Below are 22,183 nucleotides of genomic sequence, written 5' to 3' on the forward strand. Positions count from 1 at the left end.
TTCATGTGTTCAATGTGCCTCTTCAGTAGGGTTGCCACCTTTTCCACAGACCGAACCCGAACATATCCCGTCAGCCCAGGTCGACCATAACTATGCAGTACACTGGAATAAAGTTCAACACAACCACCAGATCACAGTACAAATCAATTCCTGGCCACCTAAGCACAGATGCTAATTCTCGTTGATCTGGGCAGTCAAACTTGGACCGGTGGCAAGCCTGCTGTTCAGTGACAAACTGGTTTGAACACATGGCGTGTCTCCTTAAAGGACGCTAATGATTTTAACAGTGTGCATTCTGTCCGCATGAGTGCGCGTGCGTGCGTGCAAGCATGTGACTGGGATTGTGGGGTATGACAACGACGAATGCCATCCTTGACCTGCGGGTCACGTTTTGGGCAGGCCGATTGCAACAGCACGAGTTTTTAGCATCAGTTGTTTTCAGATATGTGGCATTCCACACTGTACAGTATCAAGAACAGCCATCTAAGTGTTTGGAATTGTGAAGGGTTACCATCCAGTGGTATATGCTCTACAATACATTCAGTCGGCGCCACCTAGTGTTTAAATAGAGCCATGCTTCGACTTGCGTAATTGTGGTCCACTGGACTGATACACACAGCCGCAAGCGCCACCTAGCATTTGGATATGCACAGCCAGTTCTGGCGACTGACGATGTTAAATGTAAATGATTAAACTCTGGTTGTCACTCGGTGACCATAGACGGTGTCTGTAACAGAGGTTCCAACCTTTATGGACGTATGAACCACTGTAAACCCTCAAAAAAATTTCGGGGGCTATGAAATGTACGAACTTGCTGTTGCGGAATATAAATAAGCGGGCAGTACAAAAATTAGGTGCTTTGTGTAGAATATCATAGACGCAATGGTAGCTCATTCGCCGCTTGATGCAGAGGTTAATGGTTTGAAAACAGCGGCCACCCTGATTAATACTGCAGGTGCATTAACATTAAAAATACGTTGCGGTCTGCTTCACAGTCGACGTTAAAGATCCAGTGACGTGATTTGCATGAGCAGCCAATTGTGTGCCCTTGTTGTGATCCAAACGTAAAGAAATGACACCGCAAGTTGCTCAATTGAAATTAACATTTCTATCATCGCCCCCTCATAGCTATCAAGTGCTAAATCAATTGGATTGTTGCTTGAGACTCGGTGAGGCTTTCCTAGGTAAGCAAGCGCAATCATAATTTATAATAATAGTTCTGCAGACCAATACCCAGGGCCTTGTGGACCTACAAAATGGTGTGGGTGCCACGGTGTCGAGATGTTTAACTTCTTTGCCCGGTATAAAGGAGGGCGTGGGTTTTATCCTGACCTGACGCCTGTATATTTGGAGTTTGCATGTTCTCCCCATGGTCCTCCTGTTTTTCCCTCCACATTTAGAAACATGCATTTCGAGTATTTGGCTGTTATACATTTCCACATGATAAGCCACTTTGTTGAGCTATCGTTTGTGGCCAGATCGCTTCTGAAAAAGAGCTGTATAGCTCAGTGGGCCTTACCTGGTAAAATAAAAAGCGTACATCACAGGTCTGTAACCACTGTTGTAGAAGTTAAGAGCGCCACCTGGTGGTCCATTACCGAGGTTGTGTTAACAAAGACTTCGGAAAACACCAGGTTTAACTTAAACAGGTGCTAAAGCCATGGTTGTCTCGTCCATAGCTCACCTTGTGGATCAATGAGAAGATGCTGACAGCCCAGGACATGTCGTACGATGAGGCACGGAACCTGCACACCAAGTGGCAGAAGCACCAGGCCTTCATGGCCGAGCTGGCGTCCAACAAGGAGTGGCTGGAGAAGATTGATGAGGTAAGGCCCCTCCCCCTCATAGTTGCACAACGCCGGGTTGACAGCCACCGGCCGACGATGCGCACGCCTGCATGCATTTAATGCTATCACAGTTCATATAAAAATGTGTTGTAAATATTTAAAAAGCATGAAATGGAAAAGTGGGTCCAATAAGGAAGGTTTTTTTTTATTCATCTATGTTCCCATTATAATTCCAAATTAGAAATACACTGTCTTGATGTGCCCTTAGCTTGTTTTTAATTAAGGTATTTAACTGATTGATTGGTCTTTGGTGGCGCTTGTGCAGGAAGGGCAGCAGCTAATGGTGGAGAAGCCGGAGACTGAGCCGATGGTGAAGGAAAAGTTGTCAGAGCTGCACGAGCTGTGGGATGAGCTGGAGAACACCACACAGCTCAAGGCCCAGAGGCTCTTTGATGCAAACCGTGCAGAGCTGTTCACGCAAAGCTGTGCTGACCTGGACAAGTGGGTCAATCAGATCGAGTCGCAGATCAGCTCTGACGACCACGGCAATGACCTCACCAGCGTCAACATCCTGATCAAGAAACAACAGGTAGCACACCCGCAGCGGTGATGCAAAAACACGAGTCTTGCGCTGCACGCGGTTATTTATTAACAGGAGGAACAGCAATGCGAAGCAAAGACAACTAAAATGCTGGCTACCCCTGACAGATGCTGGAGAATCAGATGGAGGTGCGGAAGAAGGAGGTGGAGGAGTTGCAGAGCCAAGCGACCGTGCTGTGCCAGGAGGGGAAAGGACGGGACGAGGTAGATAGCCAACGGCTCACGGTGGAGAACCGCTTTGAGCAGGTGCTAGCGCCCTTGCAGCAGCGGCGCGACAAGCTGCTGGCATCCAAAGAGGTGCATCAGTACATCCGGGACCTCGAGGATGAGATCGTAAGTGCTCCGTCTACACACACACACACGCAGTAAAGATACATTCATGTCTGCCCAATTATCTCGACACACCTGGTACATATCTAACTGTAAACGTAAACATGTTGCCAAACCCATTAAAACCTTTTTTTGTGGACTATAATTTGTGCTCAGCTTTGGGTGGAAGAGCGCATGCCACTGGCCGCATCTAGAGACCACGGAAACAATCTTCAAACCGTCCAACTGCTCATCAAGAAAAACCAGGTAATTGATGGAAGAACCTTGCATTGCCACCGGTTGAGATGGTGTCATTTGTAATGCTGTTTGTACAAACGCCTCCACAACATAGCATTGCGGCTTGCTCAGTTGCGGACATTGGCACTGTGTAAATGCAGAACCTGCAGAAGGAGATCCAGGGTCACGAGCCGCGCATCGAGGACATACGCGACCGTGGGGAAGACTTAATTGCGCGTGGCAGCGTCGACCCGGAGGCCATCCATGAAAGGCTCGAGGACCTGCGTGCGCTGTGGGCCACCATGATCGTGGAGGCCAAGGACCGCCACATCCGGCTTGAGGAGTCCCTCAAGGCCCAGCAGTACTACTTCGATGTGGCTGAGGCGGAGGCGTGGATGAGTGAGCAGGAGCTCTATATGATCGCCGACGAGAAAGCCAAGGTACGGCTCGGTAGTGCGGAAAGCACACAGTCAGCACCGCTTGATGTAATGTGATCGTTTGAACGGACGTGCGTAGGCTCGTGTGCATGCACTTGGAAATCGTGTTTGGTTTTCACACCCAGGACGAGCAGAGTGCCGTGGCTATGCTGAAGAAGCACCAGATCTTGGAGCAGTCGGTGGAGAATTACTCGGATGTTATTCACCAGCTGTCAGAAACCAGTCGCAACCTCGTCACTTCCAGGCATCCAGAAAGGTACCTTACTTTATCTAAACCTATTGAAAGTTTAACAGTTATTGTCAAGTTTCAATATCCATGAATATATAACATGAGCAAAATAAACTAGTTGATATGCTGTAATATGAATATCACTTTTTATGACAATGAAATAAAAATATCCTAAATTGGAAGGAGGCACGTATAAGTTTCCTGCTTTTTTCGGCATGCAGCGAGCGCATTGGGCTGCGACAGTCCCAGGCGGACAAGCTCTACGCTGGCCTCAAGGACTTGGCAGAGGAGCGACGGGGGCGGCTGGAGGAGCGGCACAAGCTTTTCCAACTCAACCGCGAGGTGGACGACCTGGAGCAGTGGATTGCCGAGCGCGAGGTGGTGGCCGGCTCTCATGAGTTGGGCCAGGACTACGAACACGTCACCGTGAGTTGCTGTCATTCGCTTATTTGTTCATGTGGCTCATAGATAGCTTAACTGGGGCTAACGGCAATTCATTTCTCCAGTCACAGTTAATTTCTTTGGTTTGATTCGCTTTGGCATCGTGTCCCTTTGCAGATGCTGAGCGAACGTTTTGCGGAGTTTGCACGCGACACGGCGACGATCGGCCAGGAGCGTGTGGACAGCGTGAACAGGATCGCAGACGCGCTGATCGAGGCTGGCCACTCGGACTCCGCCTCGGTGGCTGACTGGAAGGATGGCCTCAATGAGGCATGGGCCGACCTCCTGGAGCTCATCGACACACGCACTCAGATGCTGGCCGCCTCGTATGAGCTGCATCGCTTCAATCACGACGCACGTGAGGTGCTGTCTCGTATCAACGAGAAGCAAATGCAGCTGCCTGAGGAGCTGGGCCGTGACCAGAACACAGTGGAGAGCCTACAGCGCAAGCACACCACCTTCGAGAACGACATCCAGGCACTCGGCGTGCAGGTGCGTCCATCTCATCAGCGTTTAAGGGCCAACGGTACCATTGAAAGTGGGACAAAACTAATAATAAAGCAGCTGGAGAAAGAAAATAACAGTTTGTTAAACTGAATTGTGCTTAGTTAAGTTGTTTTTTTTACACCTGGCAAGAAGCGACACCCTGTACTCTTCTCTCCTGCAGGTGAAGGTGCTGCAGGAGGATGCGGAGAGATTGAGAGGAAGCTACGCAGGGGAGAAAGTGGAGGACATCGAGCGGCGGGAGGAAGAGGTGGTGGCCGCCTGGAAGGGGCTGCTGGATGCCTGTGAGGCTCGCAAGCTGCGGCTAGCCGACACTGGCGAGAAGTTCCGCTTCTTCAGCCTCGTGCGGGACCTGATGCTCTGGATGGAAAACACAATCCGGCAGATCAACGCCCAGGAGAAGCCGAGGTTAGTGCGATGGCATCGCAAATTAAAATGCAAATCTTGTTAAAACAAACATTGATAATTATTTGTCATCGTCTGTGGAACCGGGGGAGTTTTTCTGTTCTTTTCTCAAGAGGCATAAATGTGCTTTTGTAGGGATGTCTCTTCAGTCGAGTTGCTGATGAACAACCACCAGGGAATTAAGGCGGAAATTGACACCCGGAATGACAACTTCACGACCGTCATTGAGCTTGGGAAATCTCTACTAGCCCGTCAACACTACGCAACAGACGAGGTACACACCAAACATCGATTTAGACACCAATGTACTTTAGTCAGTTGGGTAACAATGATGAACATGATTGTAATTCATATGGGGTTCTTTAATTTCTGTTTAAAAGCTTGAATCAATCTCCCTCCCCATCAGATAAAAGAGAAACTTGGTCAGCTGACTGACAAGCGAAAGGAGATGGTCAGCAAGTGGGAGGACAGAGCCCACTGGCTCAAACTGAGTACGTAATTCAGTGCACTCGCGTTCGTATCACCTGACACATTCACGTTTATTACTTGCAGTAAACGAAAGTGAATTATATGTGGATGTCATGGAGTATTACGTTGCCCTTTACAAGTGTACAATAATGTTTTAAAAAGTACTTTCTGGAAATGTTTTTGGTTACTCAAGATCAAAATGTCCCCCTTGCTCAGAATTAATGTTTGGTGGTGTTTATATGTATTGATGGTCCTGAAGCAATGGTGGAAATTACGTTTTACAATACTATGGCAGATACTTGTTTCCTTTACTATTTCTACAAAGGTAAGCTAAAAGTAATTGAATGGGGCATATGACAAAACTACCCAGAATGCGAGGCTACATTGTGGGCAGCAGAGGTTACTGCGGCATAATCAGTTCTTGTATTCATAATTCTATACTGCCATAACTATGCTCTTGATATTCAACAACCAGTACTTTTTATTATTTATTCTTATTATAATGCGCATTTACCCAGGAAAGCCTCTCCGAGTCCCATGACTTTTTCAGGAGTGTCTTGCCAAGTTCTGCAGTAGGGGGGGTAATGATTCTTTTGTACATTCCAACTGAGTAATTTCCAGGAAATATTAAACATTTGGACTATGATGCCGGCACACAAATGGCCTACCCTTGCAAATGGCATCATTGGATCTTTAGCGTCCACTGTGAAGCAAACGATGAGTAATTTTACGGTTGATACACCTGCAGTAATAACCAGGGTGGCCCCTCATTATATGAACCGTGAACCTCTGCAGCAAGTCGCGAACGCGCTTCCGCCAGGCCATGTCACCACCCAATGACGCATTTTCGAGTAACCCCCCCGACGGCTGCGAGGTGTGGACAGGCTTTCACACGGCAATAGATTGACAAAAAGCGTTGTTACATATAACTAAATGAGACGTTTAATTCGTGCCTTTAAACAAATTATTATCTCGCGGTTGATCTGCGAGTTCTCACGGAGACTCACGTATGCCAATGCTGCCGACAGTCCTCGAGGTGCACCAGTTTGCACGCGACGCGGGGGTGGCTGAGGCTTGGCTGCTGGCCCAGGAGCCACACATCACCACGCAGGAGGTCGGCGAGAGCGTGGACGAGGTGGAGCAGCTGCTCAAGCGCCACGAGGCCTTTGAGAAGTCTGTCTCCACATGGGACGAGCGATTCAACGTGCTCGAGAAGCACACCACCGTGAGTGGGAAGACGCACGTGGCTTGGCCGTGCCTGATCCCCCCCCTCCTCCTCCTCGCAACCCTCCCCCCCCCCATCCCCTCTGGAGGTTTCTTCGCCGGCTGTTGTTGCTGCTGATAATGCTACTCGGCAGTGGTTACATTTTCAAAATGTTGCACCCCCTTTTCTCACTTCATCAGCTGGAACTCCTGGAGCTGCGCAAACAACAGAAGGAAGAGGAGGAGAGGCAGCAGCAGCAGCAGCAGGAACTACAGGCTCAGTTAGAAGCCAAGAAACTCGAAGATCAGATCAGAGCTGAACAACAAAGGTGTGTTAACCGCTACGAGGTATTATCACACTTCAGGTACAGATTAGTCACGTCGGTAATGTTAAGTTATTTTAAATCCAGTGTCTCTTTGGTTTTCATTGCGTTTTTTTATATAACTTGGCAGCATGCAATATTTGGTATGGAAGATGTTAACAAAGTTAGTAATAAATAATTTTACACTACATGATCATTCCAATTTTTTTCATTTTCCCTAAAGGATACGAACGCAAGACGTCACACAAAACGGCATCTCTTCCGACCAAGAATCACCCAGGGTCAGTCCTTACTGGTCCAGGCACTACATGCCACACCACCACTATTACCAGAACAGATAGAGATAGCATTGCAATTTTGCCATTTAAACACGCAAGTATAAGATATTTATGATATTTTGTATTTACAAAATAAAGGGATTGCAGAGTTGTGAACGTTACATTGTTGCTTATATGACATTATTTCTTGTTTAAATATTCTCACGTATTAACATTTTTTAAAGTAACTGCTCTGTGGCTCGTATTTTTATTGATAATGCAGAACACGTACTGTTGTCATATTTAAATCATTGCATGTGTGTGATACAACTTGGAAATGAAGCCTACTTGTGTATAACGTTACGTTCTTCCTTATTAAAGCGAGTGTTGGATGAGGATAGCATTGTCACTAACATCTGATTAAAGGCTGGGCTCATCACTAACCAAGTCACTCCCGCTTAATCATTCGCACACAGTTTTTGCTTTTAACAAATGTTTCTCACGGTTCGCTTGGACTCTGAACCGTGAACATTTAACATGACCAGATGAGCAGCACAGGAGGTAATACTTGTTTAATAGTTAAATAACGTATGTAATACGTATTCTAATTATGCGCATATGCTATTACACTTGAACATGTTTCCATCGTCGTGGTTATATGTTAATTAATCGTCATGGAAAATGCGAATTATCATTGAATTAATTTTAATGGAGATTTTTGAAAGACCTTGAAATAATAAAATACTAATATCATTGCCCCATTCTAGTATGCCTCGTTAAAACACAATATGCACACTGATCAATTAAAGATTACACCCTGTTGCATATTTATTTATTTAAATTAATTCTGATACAACACATGCAAGATTTCTTATACATATTCATCATGTAAAATGGACGCGATTCAAAAGGCGTCCTTTATCCGAACAGCACTCGAGTCGCGTGTTAAATGCCAAAATAAAAAGGTTATCAATAATTCAAAAGGCTGCTTTTGTCAAATTACTTTTTTGACAAAGGGATCATTTTAAATACTGTAGCCTGGGGGCATGGTGCATGAACCAGAGCAGAACACTCGTAGGGTCTCTGCAGGGAGCGACTGCTCGCTGCGAGGGCACATCGCTTGGCTCAGGCGCTCATCACTGGGTAAACGTGCATCATAGTGTGCAGTGCTCCCCATCATTTACTGCGCCATTTAGCCCCTGTATGCAGTGGCCTTTGTATACAAATATTTGTACAATGCTTTTCATGCTTATAAACAGAATTGCCTACGCTAACATGCAGTGGCAGGTGTGTGCCTACCTTGTGTGCCACTCTGCTTGTTTTGATCTGCACTGCGCACCGTGCATGTTGGAGTGTCTGGGTTGATGTGCTCCCCTGCACGTGTTTGACGTGTATGATGGATGCACATTTATTAGGATGTGTACAGCTCTAGTGTCTAAATGCGATTATGATCATATTCATTGACTTATATTTAACAGATCGAAGATTAATAATCTGACAGCAATAGTTGCTCCTTTGTGTACATATTTTAAACTAATGCTGGGGAAATATGGTAAAATAAAAAATGGTAATATTTTTGGGAAAAATGTACCTTAAGTTTAACGTGTGTGTTTTCTCAGCCACTCAACCGAGTTTGACTGCGTGTTGAGCATTTTTCCTTTTAAGCATTTGCCATGCACGACTGCGGGTATCATTATGAGTTCAACTCCTAAAGATGCCCATAGTCGTGCTTTGAAACATGACAGAAGAAATGCTCAACATGCTTGCCCCTCAAAGATCACACTCTTTGAAAGTGTTTGCCACTTACCGGGTGCTGCAAACCCCTTGTCCAATACATCTCTCGAGCTCGTTTGGTAACATGCATGCTGCATCTTTCCAGCAGGGCTCCAACATGCTGGATCCATCAGTGAACGGCAATGGCGACAACGAGGCAGACGGTGCGAGGAAGCTGACCCCGGAGCCATCGCCATCGTCCGACCCTCGGAAGCCCCACACGCTGCATTCTCAGTCCGTGTCCACATTGCCTGGCAAGGCCGAGGAGGGATCAGCCTTCCGCAAAGAAGGCTTCCTGTTGCGAAAACACGAGTGGGAGTCGCATAACAAGAAGGCTTCCAGCAGGTAGGGTCCAATGCCAGCCTCCTGCATCTCCTACATCTGCATACTGGCTGGGAATTAAATGTTTCATTGCTAGCCTATGTTATGTTTTCAACTACAGTGGAATGTACACGGGTATGTATGCATTGCAATGGGACGGCCAATTCCAAGACATTTGCTGAATACACAGTAACACAATGGTGTGGAGGGGGTGACTAATGGTACATGTGAAAGGAGATTTATTTGTTTGGCCTTCTTAATGTGTACAAACACATTTCATTCGGGGGCAAATGTTAGCACTCCCAGAAACCACACACCACGTTAACCTATGCATAGCAAGAGTGAATTGTAGATTCATTTGTCAAATTGAAATATTAATAGCTGTAACGACCATGGGTGTTTTTACATTCATTTTAATAAGTAAAATGTTTTCTTCATTGTTAGGTCTTGGCACACACTGTACTGCGTGCTGCACAACCAAGAATTTGGATTCTACAAGGATTCCAAGAACATGAACACTGGAAACACCTACCATAATGAAATCCCCGTCAATTTGGCCAACGCGGTGTGCGACGTTGCCTCGGACTACAAGAAGAAGAAGCACGTGCTCAGACTTAAGTAAGTGTCATTCATTTCCTGCCGTGAAGAATAATCACAGGGCTGACCCCACAACACCACCAAGAAGAGCTCTGTCCATCTTGTTTGTACCATCTCGTAAGGCAGAGCTCGTGAGCGAGATGAGAGGTTCATTGTGTCCGTGTTTCACGAGAGAGAGAGAAATATTAACGTCCACTCCAGTTGATGTTGGACCCCCATCAGCTGAGAAGAATGTGTGCGTCATACTAGAGAAGGCTTTCCTCTGTTGTCTGTGGAAAGGCCATAAAGCATCAACAGCACGAGTTTGCGCACAAAATGTTGCTTCACATTATGCTGCTGTTTTTTTTACAATTTGAGTGCCTGAATATATATTTACATGAAAATGTAATGTTTTTTTTAATTCTACTTTTCCAGGCTTCCTGATGGAAATGAATACCTGCTTCAGGCCAAAGATGATGTGAGTAATACATCTGGAATATTAAGGGGATATGTTAATGTGAATGGTATGGTGAGACAAGAGATTATTAATTAACAGAGCTTCTTGCTTCAGCACATCAGGTTTTTCTCCACTTTACAACGTGTTCTTGCCTATGCTGAATTAAAACCCTATCATTCTCTGGATAGTAAGTTACATTAACAGAGTATCTATGTATGTATGTTGAACTTCTTTTGCACCGTACGTAGTCAACTGTGCTAATCAAAGGTGCGGCGAATGGACAACAAACTAAACACAAAAGCAGTTCTAAATAATTGTATTTTCAATCTAGATTTAAAAGTGCATAGCTCCCAGTGGCTTCCTGATATCAGAAGGAAGAACATTCCAGACAGCTGCAGAAGCGCATCTGAAAGCATGTGATGCAGTCACTGTCTTTGTTAAATATACCAGCCAAAAGCCGCTGCAAGGGTGACCGGAGTTCGCTTGATGGTTTATGCTCCTTGACGAGATCAGTAAGGTATTGTGGTTCATTTGTGGCAAGCACGTGTATTTGCACATTAGAAAAAACCCACATTTGAGTCAAGGATACATGTACTACATACAGATAGATCAGCAACCTGCTTGCTGTATTGTACCACCACTTACAGGCGCCACCTCATTTGGCCCGCAGGTATTCTGAAATGCAGACTAAATGCCCTTACTTGTCCAGGAAAGTCTCCAAGTTTCAAGACTTTTTTAGGAGAGTGCTGGCTACAGTGAGATGTTTGGTCAATTCTCTCAGTGCGTTTTTCGCATGTGGGAGGACACCAGAGTAACTAAAACCCATGCATTCAAAAGGATGACATTCTCAACATCACACAGATATATTCAATCCACAGGGTCCCAATTGAGTGAATACATCTGTGTACTGCATCCATTGATGTCCTGTCATCTTCTGGCAACCTCACAGCTTGTGATCCACTAACCCTGAACATGCAAGTCACTGGATAGAAGGCAATACGGTTGCATAGGTCTTAGTGGCTGGGGTGTGAGACAACCCCCGTTTCACAAACCGACGTGTGTGTATCGGCCCACAGGAGGAGATGGCCAACTGGATACACAGCATCAAGGCAGCAGCTTCGAGCCGGGACTCGAGCTCGCCCAGCAGCCAAGACAGCCAGGCGCCCATGCGCTCCAAGACCATGCCGTCAGGCCCTCCTAGCGAAGCCACCAGCCCTGAGAAGAAGGAGAAGGATCGGGAGAAAAGGTTTAGCTTCCTTAAGATGAAGAAGTAGACGCTACATTGCCGGCCGCATGGCTCTGCACGTCGATCCGTTGTGTACACGGGAATATGAAGGTCACTACTGTTAGTTACAACTTTGGAACAGTGTTTTGCAAATAACGATTTTTACGGCTGATAAAGCGGGCGTAGGGTAGCCCTCATACATAAGACGTTAATGTAGGATGAACCGGGCAGTTTTGTTATCGCTGGTTGTAGACCGAACACGACATAAAAAGTCAGCATGCAGTGGTGTAGCTATGTCATGGAACGTTTCCTTACTGTGATTAAGAGTTAATTAGTTCTTTACGGTAATGACATTTACTGTGAGGCAGCTTTTTAGAAGGGTAGTAGGGTGTGTTTCTTTTGGAATATTTTATTAGATAGGTTTTTCTCATTTTATTGTATTACAATCTTTTTATCATTCCTATACTGGACAAAAATGACTGGACCAATTTAAAATATGGTTTTAATCACTACAGTTTATGCAAGCTTATGAAAAACAAGGAGGATGCAAATTACCATGTTGTGATGATGATTATTATTGTAAGCATTCTGCCATTTAATGAGCCGTTATTTCTGGCCATACTGTCGACAGCATGATTTGATAACGTGCTATTTAAACTCCCCTCGTGACCCCCCCCCCCACACAATAAAACATGAAGAATTGCGTTGGACGGGAGAGGGATTGCTTGCTAATATATTCATTTCACCTGGAAGCAGACCCCAGCTTTTGTCTTGTGTACATGTAAGATTATTCCTTGGTAATTGATGAATAAGAGAAGGCGTACCATATAGCAAACTGACAACGGAGTACTACTTTAGGTTTGTTCTGAATGTCGTTCGAGGACCTTCAATTTTATTGACTTTCCAATATATGTGTAGTAAAGACATACCAACTAGAACTTCATGTAAGCGACTTATCCTGTAAAGCTTGCCATATTAGGGTACCAGATTATATACATAAGTAAGTCTTCTTTGTTGTTTTATTGCACTTCTTGTTAAACATTTTTCAACTGTATCCATTCAAAGTATGTTAATAAACTTAATCAGCCTACCAAATTATTCCCATTGGTCACTTCTTTTGTTAGTGTAAAACCCATTTTAAACACAGTGCAAACATTGTACAGGTTGCTCGTGTACGCACTGTAGGATAACTCTCAAGTCCGTGTGGGACCAGAGTAGGGGGACACTGATGTTGAGGGCATAGGGTGCATTGTGGTGTCTACAAAAATATGTTTTGTGACCAGAGTTTTTTTGAGACAGGCAGATGCCCATGGCTGATAAAGAATAATAACGTACAGTGAGTCATCTGTTACACAGCTGCAGACTGAATTCCCATCGGGCCATTTTCAATGACACTCCACAACGGTTGGATTTAAAGCCGTACAATCTCTGTTTATATCAAATAGGGTTTGTTTTCCCCATACGTCTTGTACACCATTTGTGTAATTGTGCAATTCACTATAATAAGACAACGCAATTCTGGCACGAAGAGCATGAGTAAAATGGTAATGGATGGGAGTGGTGCACATGCCAATAGTTGACCTTGATAACCTTTGACCCCTTGACTATCGGAATAATTTTTCGTGTCTTGCCCAGAACAACTCTTAGAATGGAGTGTTACCTGTCGGGCGATTTATCCTGCGATGACCCCAACACCATGATTATCGGCTCACCCAATTCCAAGGGGCATGGAGTTATACAACTTTGAAGTGGAGGGAAAAAGAGAGGAATCGTTAAAAGTGTTTTAATGAATAAAAAAATAAACCAATAAAATTATATTGCTTGTAATATCCAGAGATATTGCCCATAAAGAATATTAACACATTTAACCAAAAATGTACATTTGTTTTTACGCTGGATGAAAAATGTAAGAATGCAAATGGAGTGAAAATAAAACCATTGCTCTGGAATGTAAGTTCTAGTTGACCATTCGTGTACCGGAGATAGATGTGGTTACGACACGTAGACGACACAGCAGAAGCAATTAGCTGTTTGCAACTACTTCAAACATTACCCAACTTAATTCGTAAACAGCCAGAGAGTTATACGTAATAGGATTTTTTTTTAAAGGCGCAATTGTAAACAATCGTAAAGTAAAATACGAAATTATTTCCGTACGACGGTGTTACAGACGTGCGTCGTCAACAATTACGATCACCGTGCAGCGGTTTGTGTTTTGAACTAAACTTTTCGACACATTCTGCAGCAAGCCATCGATACGTCATTTGTATTTACATCACCGGACAGTCCTAATACTACACTGTAAGGGTTATTGATCTTGCCGCCACACTCAACCTCCCAATGCCAAATGCCCCTAATTGCACGAGAGCTTCCCTGAGGCCATCTCTCACCGCATTTACGTTTCATGAAAAAAAAATCCCACCCTGCGTGCCACGAATATCGGCTCGCGTGTCTTGCACACAAAAGCTCATCAGAGAAGCAACAACCAGAAAACATCCGGAATCAGAACAAAAAAAAGCCCACTCACCACCCTCGCAATTTAAATGCCTTAAAAGAACGTGTAATAAACTTACATTGCAGGCCCTTTTGTCAACCGACTGCTGGCCGTACGAGCGCAGCGCGCCAATCGCTGCACCACCACCCTTCCACCGACCTCTCAACGGGAGAATACAGAGTTGCAACAATGTAAACGTCGGTAAGAGAAACGTCACCCGCAATGCACCAGATCGCATTTAATCTCAGAAGCCAAAGCAGAGCAAGACGGCGCTCCGATGGGCGGCTATGATGCACACAACACGTTGCGAATGGTTGGGGGGTGGCCAAAAGAGGGCAGTGCAGAAACACATTCCTGCGGAGGGAGCTGGTAGGAACGTTGGGTTGCTCGGTCAATGGCCAGGGTCAACGGTGGCGTGGTGTATTCCGCAAATATGCCCGACTGTGAGGGCGGGCACAAGCCGGCGTGAGTAGGTTAAACGTTGAGTTTTATAAGGGCACCACGGGGTGACCAGCCCCTTCCCACCCAGCCCCTCCCCATTCTCCCCACCCAGCCCCTCCCCACCCTCCCCTCCCCACCCTCCCCTCCCCACCCAGCCCCTCCCTCCCCACCCAGCTCCTCCCTGCACGACGGACACAATAATCCCCTGTGGGCTGGTGTAACCAGGAGGTTCCTACCAGTAATAAACGATTGTATTGTACTTCTATGCTCCCAGGAATTTGCACCCCACCTTATCCACATCATAAGCCACTTCGTTTAGCGATCATTTGTTGCTACGTCGCTTCTGAAAAAAAATACTATCGAGCTTTACTGGGCCTTATCTGCCAAAATAAAAAAAATAGTTTAATGTCAATCGCATTGACCAGCGTAGCGAAACATGATCAACACCCCCCCCCGCCACCTCCCCATTCACTGCACGGCATAGTGAAACTGTCATCTAACAATTTGATTGATAAAAGAGATGTGCATGTACCAGCACTGCAAATGCCGTTGCCGTCAGTATAACTGGTGGTCGAAAACAAATCGCGAACAACCACTGCCTCGGCCCGGTTCATCATCTGTGGAACACGCGTCAAGCTAATGGCACACGAGGAGGGAGCTGCTTCAGACTGCATCTGCTTCGTCTCCGACCGAGGTGGAGCAGCATATTAAACCCCACCAAGATGACCCCGTGCAGACTCCGCAGTGGAGACACAAATATTCATATTCTTAGGTATTTTCGGTAAAGTCACGTAGGTAAAAATTTAAAATTAAAATGTATAAAAGTAAAATAAAATAAAAATCACGACGTTTCGGAGGCAACACAAGCTTCCGTCTTCAGGTGACTTTACCGAAAAAACCTAAGAATATGAATCCTTGCAGTCACGAAAGCTTCAAATCTAGAAGGAAACAAATCCCTACTGCGGTACGCAGCGCGGGTACCGACCGCTCTCCTCTTTTAGCCGGCTTCGAGTGTGTTCACCTTAAGGGCCCCTCGGCGTCCGCACCGAATCACGGCCATTCACGGCACACAACTCTGTGTGTGTGCGCTCCGCAGTAATGGGCTTTTAAAACGCTACCATTGTCCAGAGTCGATAATGGTGAAAACCTTCAGGGGTGCACGACAATGCGTCACATTCTTGCCTCGTGAAGTGAATTGTTGTTTCGTAGAAGCGGCGGTGGTTATAACGTCGGTTGGGTAGGTGCCTGTCAAGTTTTTTTTCCTCTCTCGTGGGCTGGAATATATATGAGAGTGCACAGGCCGCGACCGATCAATAAAAAAAATATCGCCATTCACGATAATAAAGTTATCACAAAGCGCTTCTTCACAAGGGAAACGCAACATTGCACCAATCCAATTTAACTAGCGCAACCCAATAAAAAGTGTACGCGTTCGTTCAAAATATGAGACAGATTAATTATTAAATGCGTCTTTAACCTGATTTCTTTTTGAAAACCGCAACACCCTTCCCCCTTATCAGACGGTGCCCATTGTGCAATTCACCATCGACACAACGTCGACCAGCGCGCTGCAACCAAACCAGCATTGCCCCGCCGTTTACCGCGTCCTCAAGACCTCGGAGTTGGCTGCCGTCCCCTGTTCGCGGAGTCAAACGCCGCTGCCCTTGAAACCAAACGCGTTCGATTGCTCGGCAGAGCGGGACGCGGTGTTTCAGACGCGCCGCTGTCAACGGCCGGTTTCCTCGGGATCGGGTAATTTTTTGTGACGGTGAAATGTTTTTTTTTCTCCTAGCACTGATCTCATGCGCACAGAGGAGGACCTCATCATCCGGCACCGTCGTTCTGGGGGTCCCTATTTCGGGCGAGTAGTAGCTCGTCTTCTGACAACACCACGATCCGGCTCACCGCGCCCATGCGGTCGAGCGACTAAAACGGACCATCGAGCGGAACCCGGCCGCACGTGGCCTCACCGCCCACGGAGAGGCCCACAGGGAGGCCCACGCTCAGCCTGGCGCTGCCGCAGGATCGAGTACCGGATGAAGCGAGTGCGGGGCCTGTAGCATATGTTGTTATAAAAGGGGCCCTAAATAAAAAAAAAGATAAATATGAAAACACAATTTTTTTGTCTACTTGCATAGTAAAGTAATTGTATTTTTTTTATTTGCGCCACAGCCAGATAATACGACAAATCGCTAACCTTAAACACCCGGTCGTTCATAAAAGTTGAAGGCGGTATAGCACTATAGTAATAGAGCAAGTGCAGAATCACTTAACCGGAATTGATAGCTTGAAATTATTTAGCGCGGGGCCCTTGAAAGTGCGAGGCCCGTAGCTACATATGTAGCTACTTGTGCTACACATGTAGCACAAGTAGCTACATGTGTAGCTACTTGTGCTACACATGTAGCACAAGTAGCTACATATGTAGCTACTTGTGCTACTGGGATAACCCGGCACTGCCGACGATCCTCATCGCGCTCGATGAGGCGGAGCGCAGCATGCCTTTCCGGAGGCCTGGCTCGAGTCGATGGATCGCGACACATGGAGGAACATTCGAAAGGTCCCATTGATGGTTTAGCGATCACTGCGGGCCTATTGCGAACCTTACTTTGGATGACGGTGGCTGTGACCTTGGACGAGGCAGCCTTGTCTTGGCAAATTTGTTTTCTTTCACAGCCTCTGGGAAGCCAATGTCGATACACACACCACGCACACTTTAATCACAATAGACTACACGACTAAAGCAAGGTCGCTCCCAGTAGTCAATGCCGATGCACAATGTACGTACGATTTCTCACCACCGAGGGAATCATGAGCAATTGTTGAATTTGGGTTCTTCAGAATTTGAACCAGGAGCAGCGTGAAGAATGTTGATCGTGTGGGATCGTTGGTCCTGCCAATGGGGAGCCGTTCTAGTACAACGATGTCCCCCCTGATAACGCGAACGCGTCTGCAACGAGTGTCAATTGCAGCTGCCGTAACCACTGCCCAGTAGCGTAACTCGCGTGAGAGCAGCGGGTGCCTTGGCCTCCCGCCCCCCTGGTGGCCAAAGCTACGAGTTGGGGCCCCCTTGACAATCACCAAGAAGGCAACAGTTTGAGGCTGTAAATTTGGGGAAGGAAATCTCCAAGTTTGCCACCGCAAAAAGAAAGAATGGGGCTGTGCAGTAATGAGAGATGGGTCATCTTTGTGATGAGTTGACAATGTAATTCATTATTTTCACATATATAGTTCTGATTTAAAGCTTTCGTGACTGCAGAGATTCATATTCTTGGTTCTTTCGGTAAAGTCACGTAGAAGGGAAATAATAGAATAAAAATATTAAACAATAAAATTCTCACGACGTTTCAAATTGTCTTGTTGTGGATTTCACACCTTATGATGATTGCTTGTGTTGCAGTCGAAACGTCGTGAGAATTTTATTGTTTTATATTTTTATTTTATTATTTCCCTTTTACGTGACTTTACTGAAAGAACCAAGAATATATATAGTTCAGTGGATGATTCAAAACAAGTATAGTCATGTTAAAGTTAAATGTTCGAGACGAGCGTTTCTGTTGAAAGCGTTTGTAGGATCCATGCTGTGATAAAATAATTTTAAAATAATATAGTCCTCAAGGATAGGCCTCTTATTTATTTTAAAAAATGTTGTGAAAGGCTATTATTGTTTTGCATTAATTTTCTGCTGTATATGTTCTTGTAACTCTTCCGCAGCTATTAAATATTGGAAGTTATAGTTTTATTTACAGTAAAGAAACGTGATGTAACGTAGCAAAACATAATTTGCGTTGAACGACAGTAACTTCAATAAAGAACAATGGACAATAGAAATCCGTTGTTGGGAACACATTCCTGCGGAGGGAGCTGGTAGGAACGTTGGGTTGCTCGGTCAATGGCCAGGGTCAACGGCGGCGTGGTGTATTCCGCAAATGTGCCCGACTGTGAGGGCGGGCACAAGCCGGTGTGAGTAGGTGAAACGTTGAGTTTTATAAGGGCACCACGGGGTGACCAGCCCCTCCCCACCCAGCCGCATTCTCCCCACCCAGCCCCTCCCCACCCTCCCCACCCAGCCCCTCCCCTCCCCACCCTCCCCAACCAGCCCCTCCTCACCCTCCCCACCCAGCCCCTCCCCACCCTCCCCTCCCCACCCAGCCCCATCCTCCCCACTCAGCCCCTCCCCACCCTCCCCTCCCCACCCTCCCCTCCCCACCCAGCCCCATCCTCCCCACTCAGCACCTCCCCACCCTCCCCACCCAGCCCCGCCCTGCACGACAATAATCTCCTGTGGGCTGGTGTAACCAGGAGTATTATTTATCTCATTAGATACGCGTCAATTACATTGCACAGAGGTGCCACGGAGTTGTAGTGGCTGCATTTTGCCAAGACGGAGTTTTATTTGTAAGTGTTTGGGGGATTTGTTGACCTTTCTTGCATGTTGCACCACTGTCATGTTTGTGTACTATTTGTTGTTGTAACGTTCTTACCCGCCCCTACCGGACATATGTGCAAAAGAGCTTTATCGCTCATCGGATTCCTCCTGTACAAATACATATTCTGATTCTGATTAATGTTCGATGCCTTGAGCAACATTGTGTGATTAGGCAATAGGAGGCCCGATATATAACCTATAGGTGCGACCGTGCCAGACAAATCAAATAAGGGGGTCCCACCCGACCGATTACCGTACACCCTGAGCTGCCAGTGTCGTTGCGATACTGATACTACCCCCTGATGCGCGTGTACACTCCCGATGCTATTCCTCTCACTCATCCCCTCTCCGCTCCAAGCATTGCCCCAGATGCAGACTCTCAGCTCTGCAGAAATTACCGTTTAAAATCATGTATACATATCTCCCTACTCCCCGCCTCCCATTTAACATTTGAGATGCGTTAAACGCAGTTACAGCAAAAACATAATTTTCAGTCCTTGATCAATCCAATGCTGGCCTCCCTACACCGTGGAGGTCGCAGCTCAGAGCGGGTTCGTGAAGGTGCGGAGGAGCATTGATGCTGGGTCACACCACAGTACAACAGTAGATGACCTCTGTGCTGTGTCCATCTGGTCGTGTCGCTTTTGCGGACACGATCAGCTTCAGCGAAACAATGGCTATGCAGCAAAAGCGGGGCAGCAGCAGTAGCGATATTTTTCATTTTCGATGCACGCAGGAAGAAACTGGCAAAAGGGAGGCGGAGAAGAATAGCAGCGCGGTGTGTTCGATTGGCACGGCGCCTACGAGGTCATCAATTCACACTCGCGGGCTGCTGACATTCGTTAAATCCGAGACTACAGAGTAGCAAGTCCCCCCCCACCCATCCATCTGATTTAACTCATGGAAATGAGCCCCGGGTTGTAATTGATTCGATGCTGCTGCTGCTGCTGCTCCTACAGCCGTTCCCACTCTCCGTTCGTGCAAGCAGCAATGGAGTCTATGGAAGGCGGTGATCGGATCACGGCAGGGCACGCACCATCTGCATTCTCAATTGCACGAAGAAGACAAAGATCCCCCGTGTAGCCTGAATAGACTGTTGGGGCAAGTGCTGTTAGCGGGTACCTACGAAGGCCGGCACGGCACACGGCTGGGGTGCGTGAACAGCACCACTCCCAACCGCCTTTGTCTCCCCAGCGGCAACAGGTAAGTGTTTGAGGCTGAGTCGACCTTGGTGAGGTCCAGGACCCGTTCGGATGATCGTCACCGGTGTTGGCCGTGAGCGGGAATCGAACTGGTGTCGCCAGATTCGTAGCGCAGCGCGCTGACCGCTGAACTACGGCTCCCAGACTCGTCACACGCGCACACACACACACATTCAGAGGTGATACAGGGTCTTCGTCAGCAGAGCCAGGCTTGCTTAAAACCAAGAATATAAACATAGCAAGCGTGACTCCGCCGATGCGACACTTCATAGGGAAAGCGGCCCAGAGTTTGTGTTTGTATCAAAAACCAATGATGCTTAAAAACAAACACGTTAAGCAGGCGGTATTGTCTGTTTGTGCGATTATTTATTTATTTCCTAAGCACGTGAGTGGTGTCTTTGTTACGAATCCTCCCGTGACCCCCTTCCCGTTGCCTCCCACTCTGACACCTGTTGCCCCCTTGTTTTCGACGTGACGCGTGCGAGACGCCACCCACCACCATCCCCTTAAAAGCCATCACGAGCCCGCGTGATTGCGCTCATTACGCACAGCACTCGTGCAGTCTAAAAGCAGCGATTTTCAGCCACAAAATATCTGAAGATATTTGTTTGTTGTGTGTGTACATTCCACACAATACCCCAACAGTACTAACATGAATACAGGACTAAATGTACACCCGGACCGGACGATGTGGCCTCGACGCCCGATCGTGTTCGCAGCTTGTTTTATGCCAGCGGTTCGATTATAACCAGCGTTTAGATACCAGCGGTTCGATACCAGCAGCCGCCCTGATCAATACTGCTGGTGTTTTAACCATTAATACAGACGTCGTCCGATTCACCGTGGATGTTAAAGATCCCATCACAATCTAAATTTTAAAGATGCGCAATTTGCTCAGTTGGATTATATCATACGCAGCAATCATCGCTCCCCCAACGTTGACACCTTTTGGAGGCAGGAGACTTAGTGAAAGTTCCTTGGGTAAATACGAATAATAATAATCAAGCCATTGTCAATCCACTGCCAGATAAAGGCCACTTCATTCTGTGTCTATGAAGAAATTAGTTTGACCATACTTCACCACGCTGGTCAATGGGGGTTAGTAAAGGGTGGGGTGGGGGGGTAGATAGCTGTTGCTGTTATATGTGACCAGGAATTAAACTCAGGTTGTGTGAGTTCATAACGCGGTGCGCTAACCACTGGGCTACCCCTCCCTTCTATGAATATGAAATATTAATTATGCACATACAGTAATGTATTTCAGCAGCGCAGATCCTAAACGAGTGCTCGGCAGTAGCGGAGATCATTCAAGATGCTCGCCATGCTTTGCAGGACCGCGTTATTAGATCGCGCACGTGCGGTTTTATCCACGGCTCATCAACGACCGAACCCAGCGAGGGTCAACGTGTTCCTGGCGTTTCGTCAGTCTCCGTGTGGCCAATGCGTGGGCGGGTCATTCGAAGAGAGGGACGGACACCGCACGCTAATTGCAGGCACGACCTTCATCATAACCATCTGAAGCATCGGCGCAACAACAACAACAACACAAAAACACACACAACAAAAAACTGTTCATTTGGAATCGGTCGACCCGACTCGCGTCCGCTCAGCCAGCATCGGATGAGCGCGCCTCGCCTCCGCGTTTGCGCATTAAGTCTCTCTCTCTCCCCCCCCGCTCCTCGAGGAGTCCCAGCGGTGCCGATCCGCTCTCTTCACGCGGCGAAAATCGCCGCTCTCACGACACGAGTCGGCAGCGAAGCCGCGGCAAATGAACACAACGAACAAACACAGTCATTGCAATTCCACACTCCACGCGAGTCGCTCGCAGACCCACGCTCGCGCCTCCAGTGACTGCGCGCGCATTAGCGGCGCGGCGCTGCCTGTGCCCGGGGGCCACGAGGAGGCCGGACGAGATCGAGCGTGCGTCACCGCGCTCAATCCGGGAGCCGAGTTAGACTCCACCGCCTCCTCCTCCTCCTCCTCGGAGCTCTCACCTCGCGTCCTGTACGGGGCTCGCGGGCAGAAGCTGCGAGCAGGCGTCTTTACGCGTTTCTGCACTCGAGCC

At 47.0% G+C, this 22,183-nt stretch overlaps 1 protein-coding gene across 3 annotated transcripts in view; it reads left to right on the forward strand.

The window, feature by feature from the left end:
• LOC144719795 (spectrin beta chain, non-erythrocytic 1-like) overlaps positions 1–12,647 on the forward strand; it is a 52,065-nt gene extending 39,418 nt beyond the window's left edge. For 2 of the 3 annotated variants that reach the window (XM_078595992.1, XM_078595994.1), the window contains 18 exons: positions 1,680–1,826; positions 2,113–2,376; positions 2,496–2,720; positions 2,874–2,963; positions 3,095–3,373; positions 3,496–3,626; positions 3,821–4,025; positions 4,158–4,532; positions 4,708–4,952; positions 5,085–5,223; positions 5,356–5,440; positions 6,446–6,642; positions 6,822–6,949; positions 7,167–7,224; positions 9,080–9,318; positions 9,739–9,912; positions 10,306–10,348; positions 11,404–12,647. In XM_078595992.1, the coding sequence (XP_078452118.1) occupies positions 1,680–1,826; positions 2,113–2,376; positions 2,496–2,720; positions 2,874–2,963; positions 3,095–3,373; positions 3,496–3,626; positions 3,821–4,025; positions 4,158–4,532; positions 4,708–4,952; positions 5,085–5,223; positions 5,356–5,440; positions 6,446–6,642; positions 6,822–6,949; positions 7,167–7,224; positions 9,080–9,318; positions 9,739–9,912; positions 10,306–10,348; positions 11,404–11,601 (3,222 nt within the window). In that variant the 3' untranslated portion in view covers positions 11,602–12,647. The remainder of the gene's footprint in view (positions 1–1,679; positions 1,827–2,112; positions 2,377–2,495; positions 2,721–2,873; positions 2,964–3,094; positions 3,374–3,495; positions 3,627–3,820; positions 4,026–4,157; positions 4,533–4,707; positions 4,953–5,084; positions 5,224–5,355; positions 5,441–6,445; positions 6,643–6,821; positions 6,950–7,166; positions 7,225–9,079; positions 9,319–9,738; positions 9,913–10,305; positions 10,349–11,403) is intronic. The other variant, XM_078595993.1, reaches the window with a different exon arrangement.
• The last annotated feature ends 9,536 nt before the right edge of the window (positions 12,648–22,183 follow it).

Source organism: Lampetra planeri, chromosome 7 (assembly GCF_965212315.1).
Source record: "Lampetra planeri chromosome 7, kcLamPlan1.2.h2, whole genome shotgun sequence".
Lineage (NCBI taxonomy): Eukaryota > Metazoa > Chordata > Hyperoartia > Petromyzontiformes > Petromyzontidae > Lampetra > Lampetra planeri.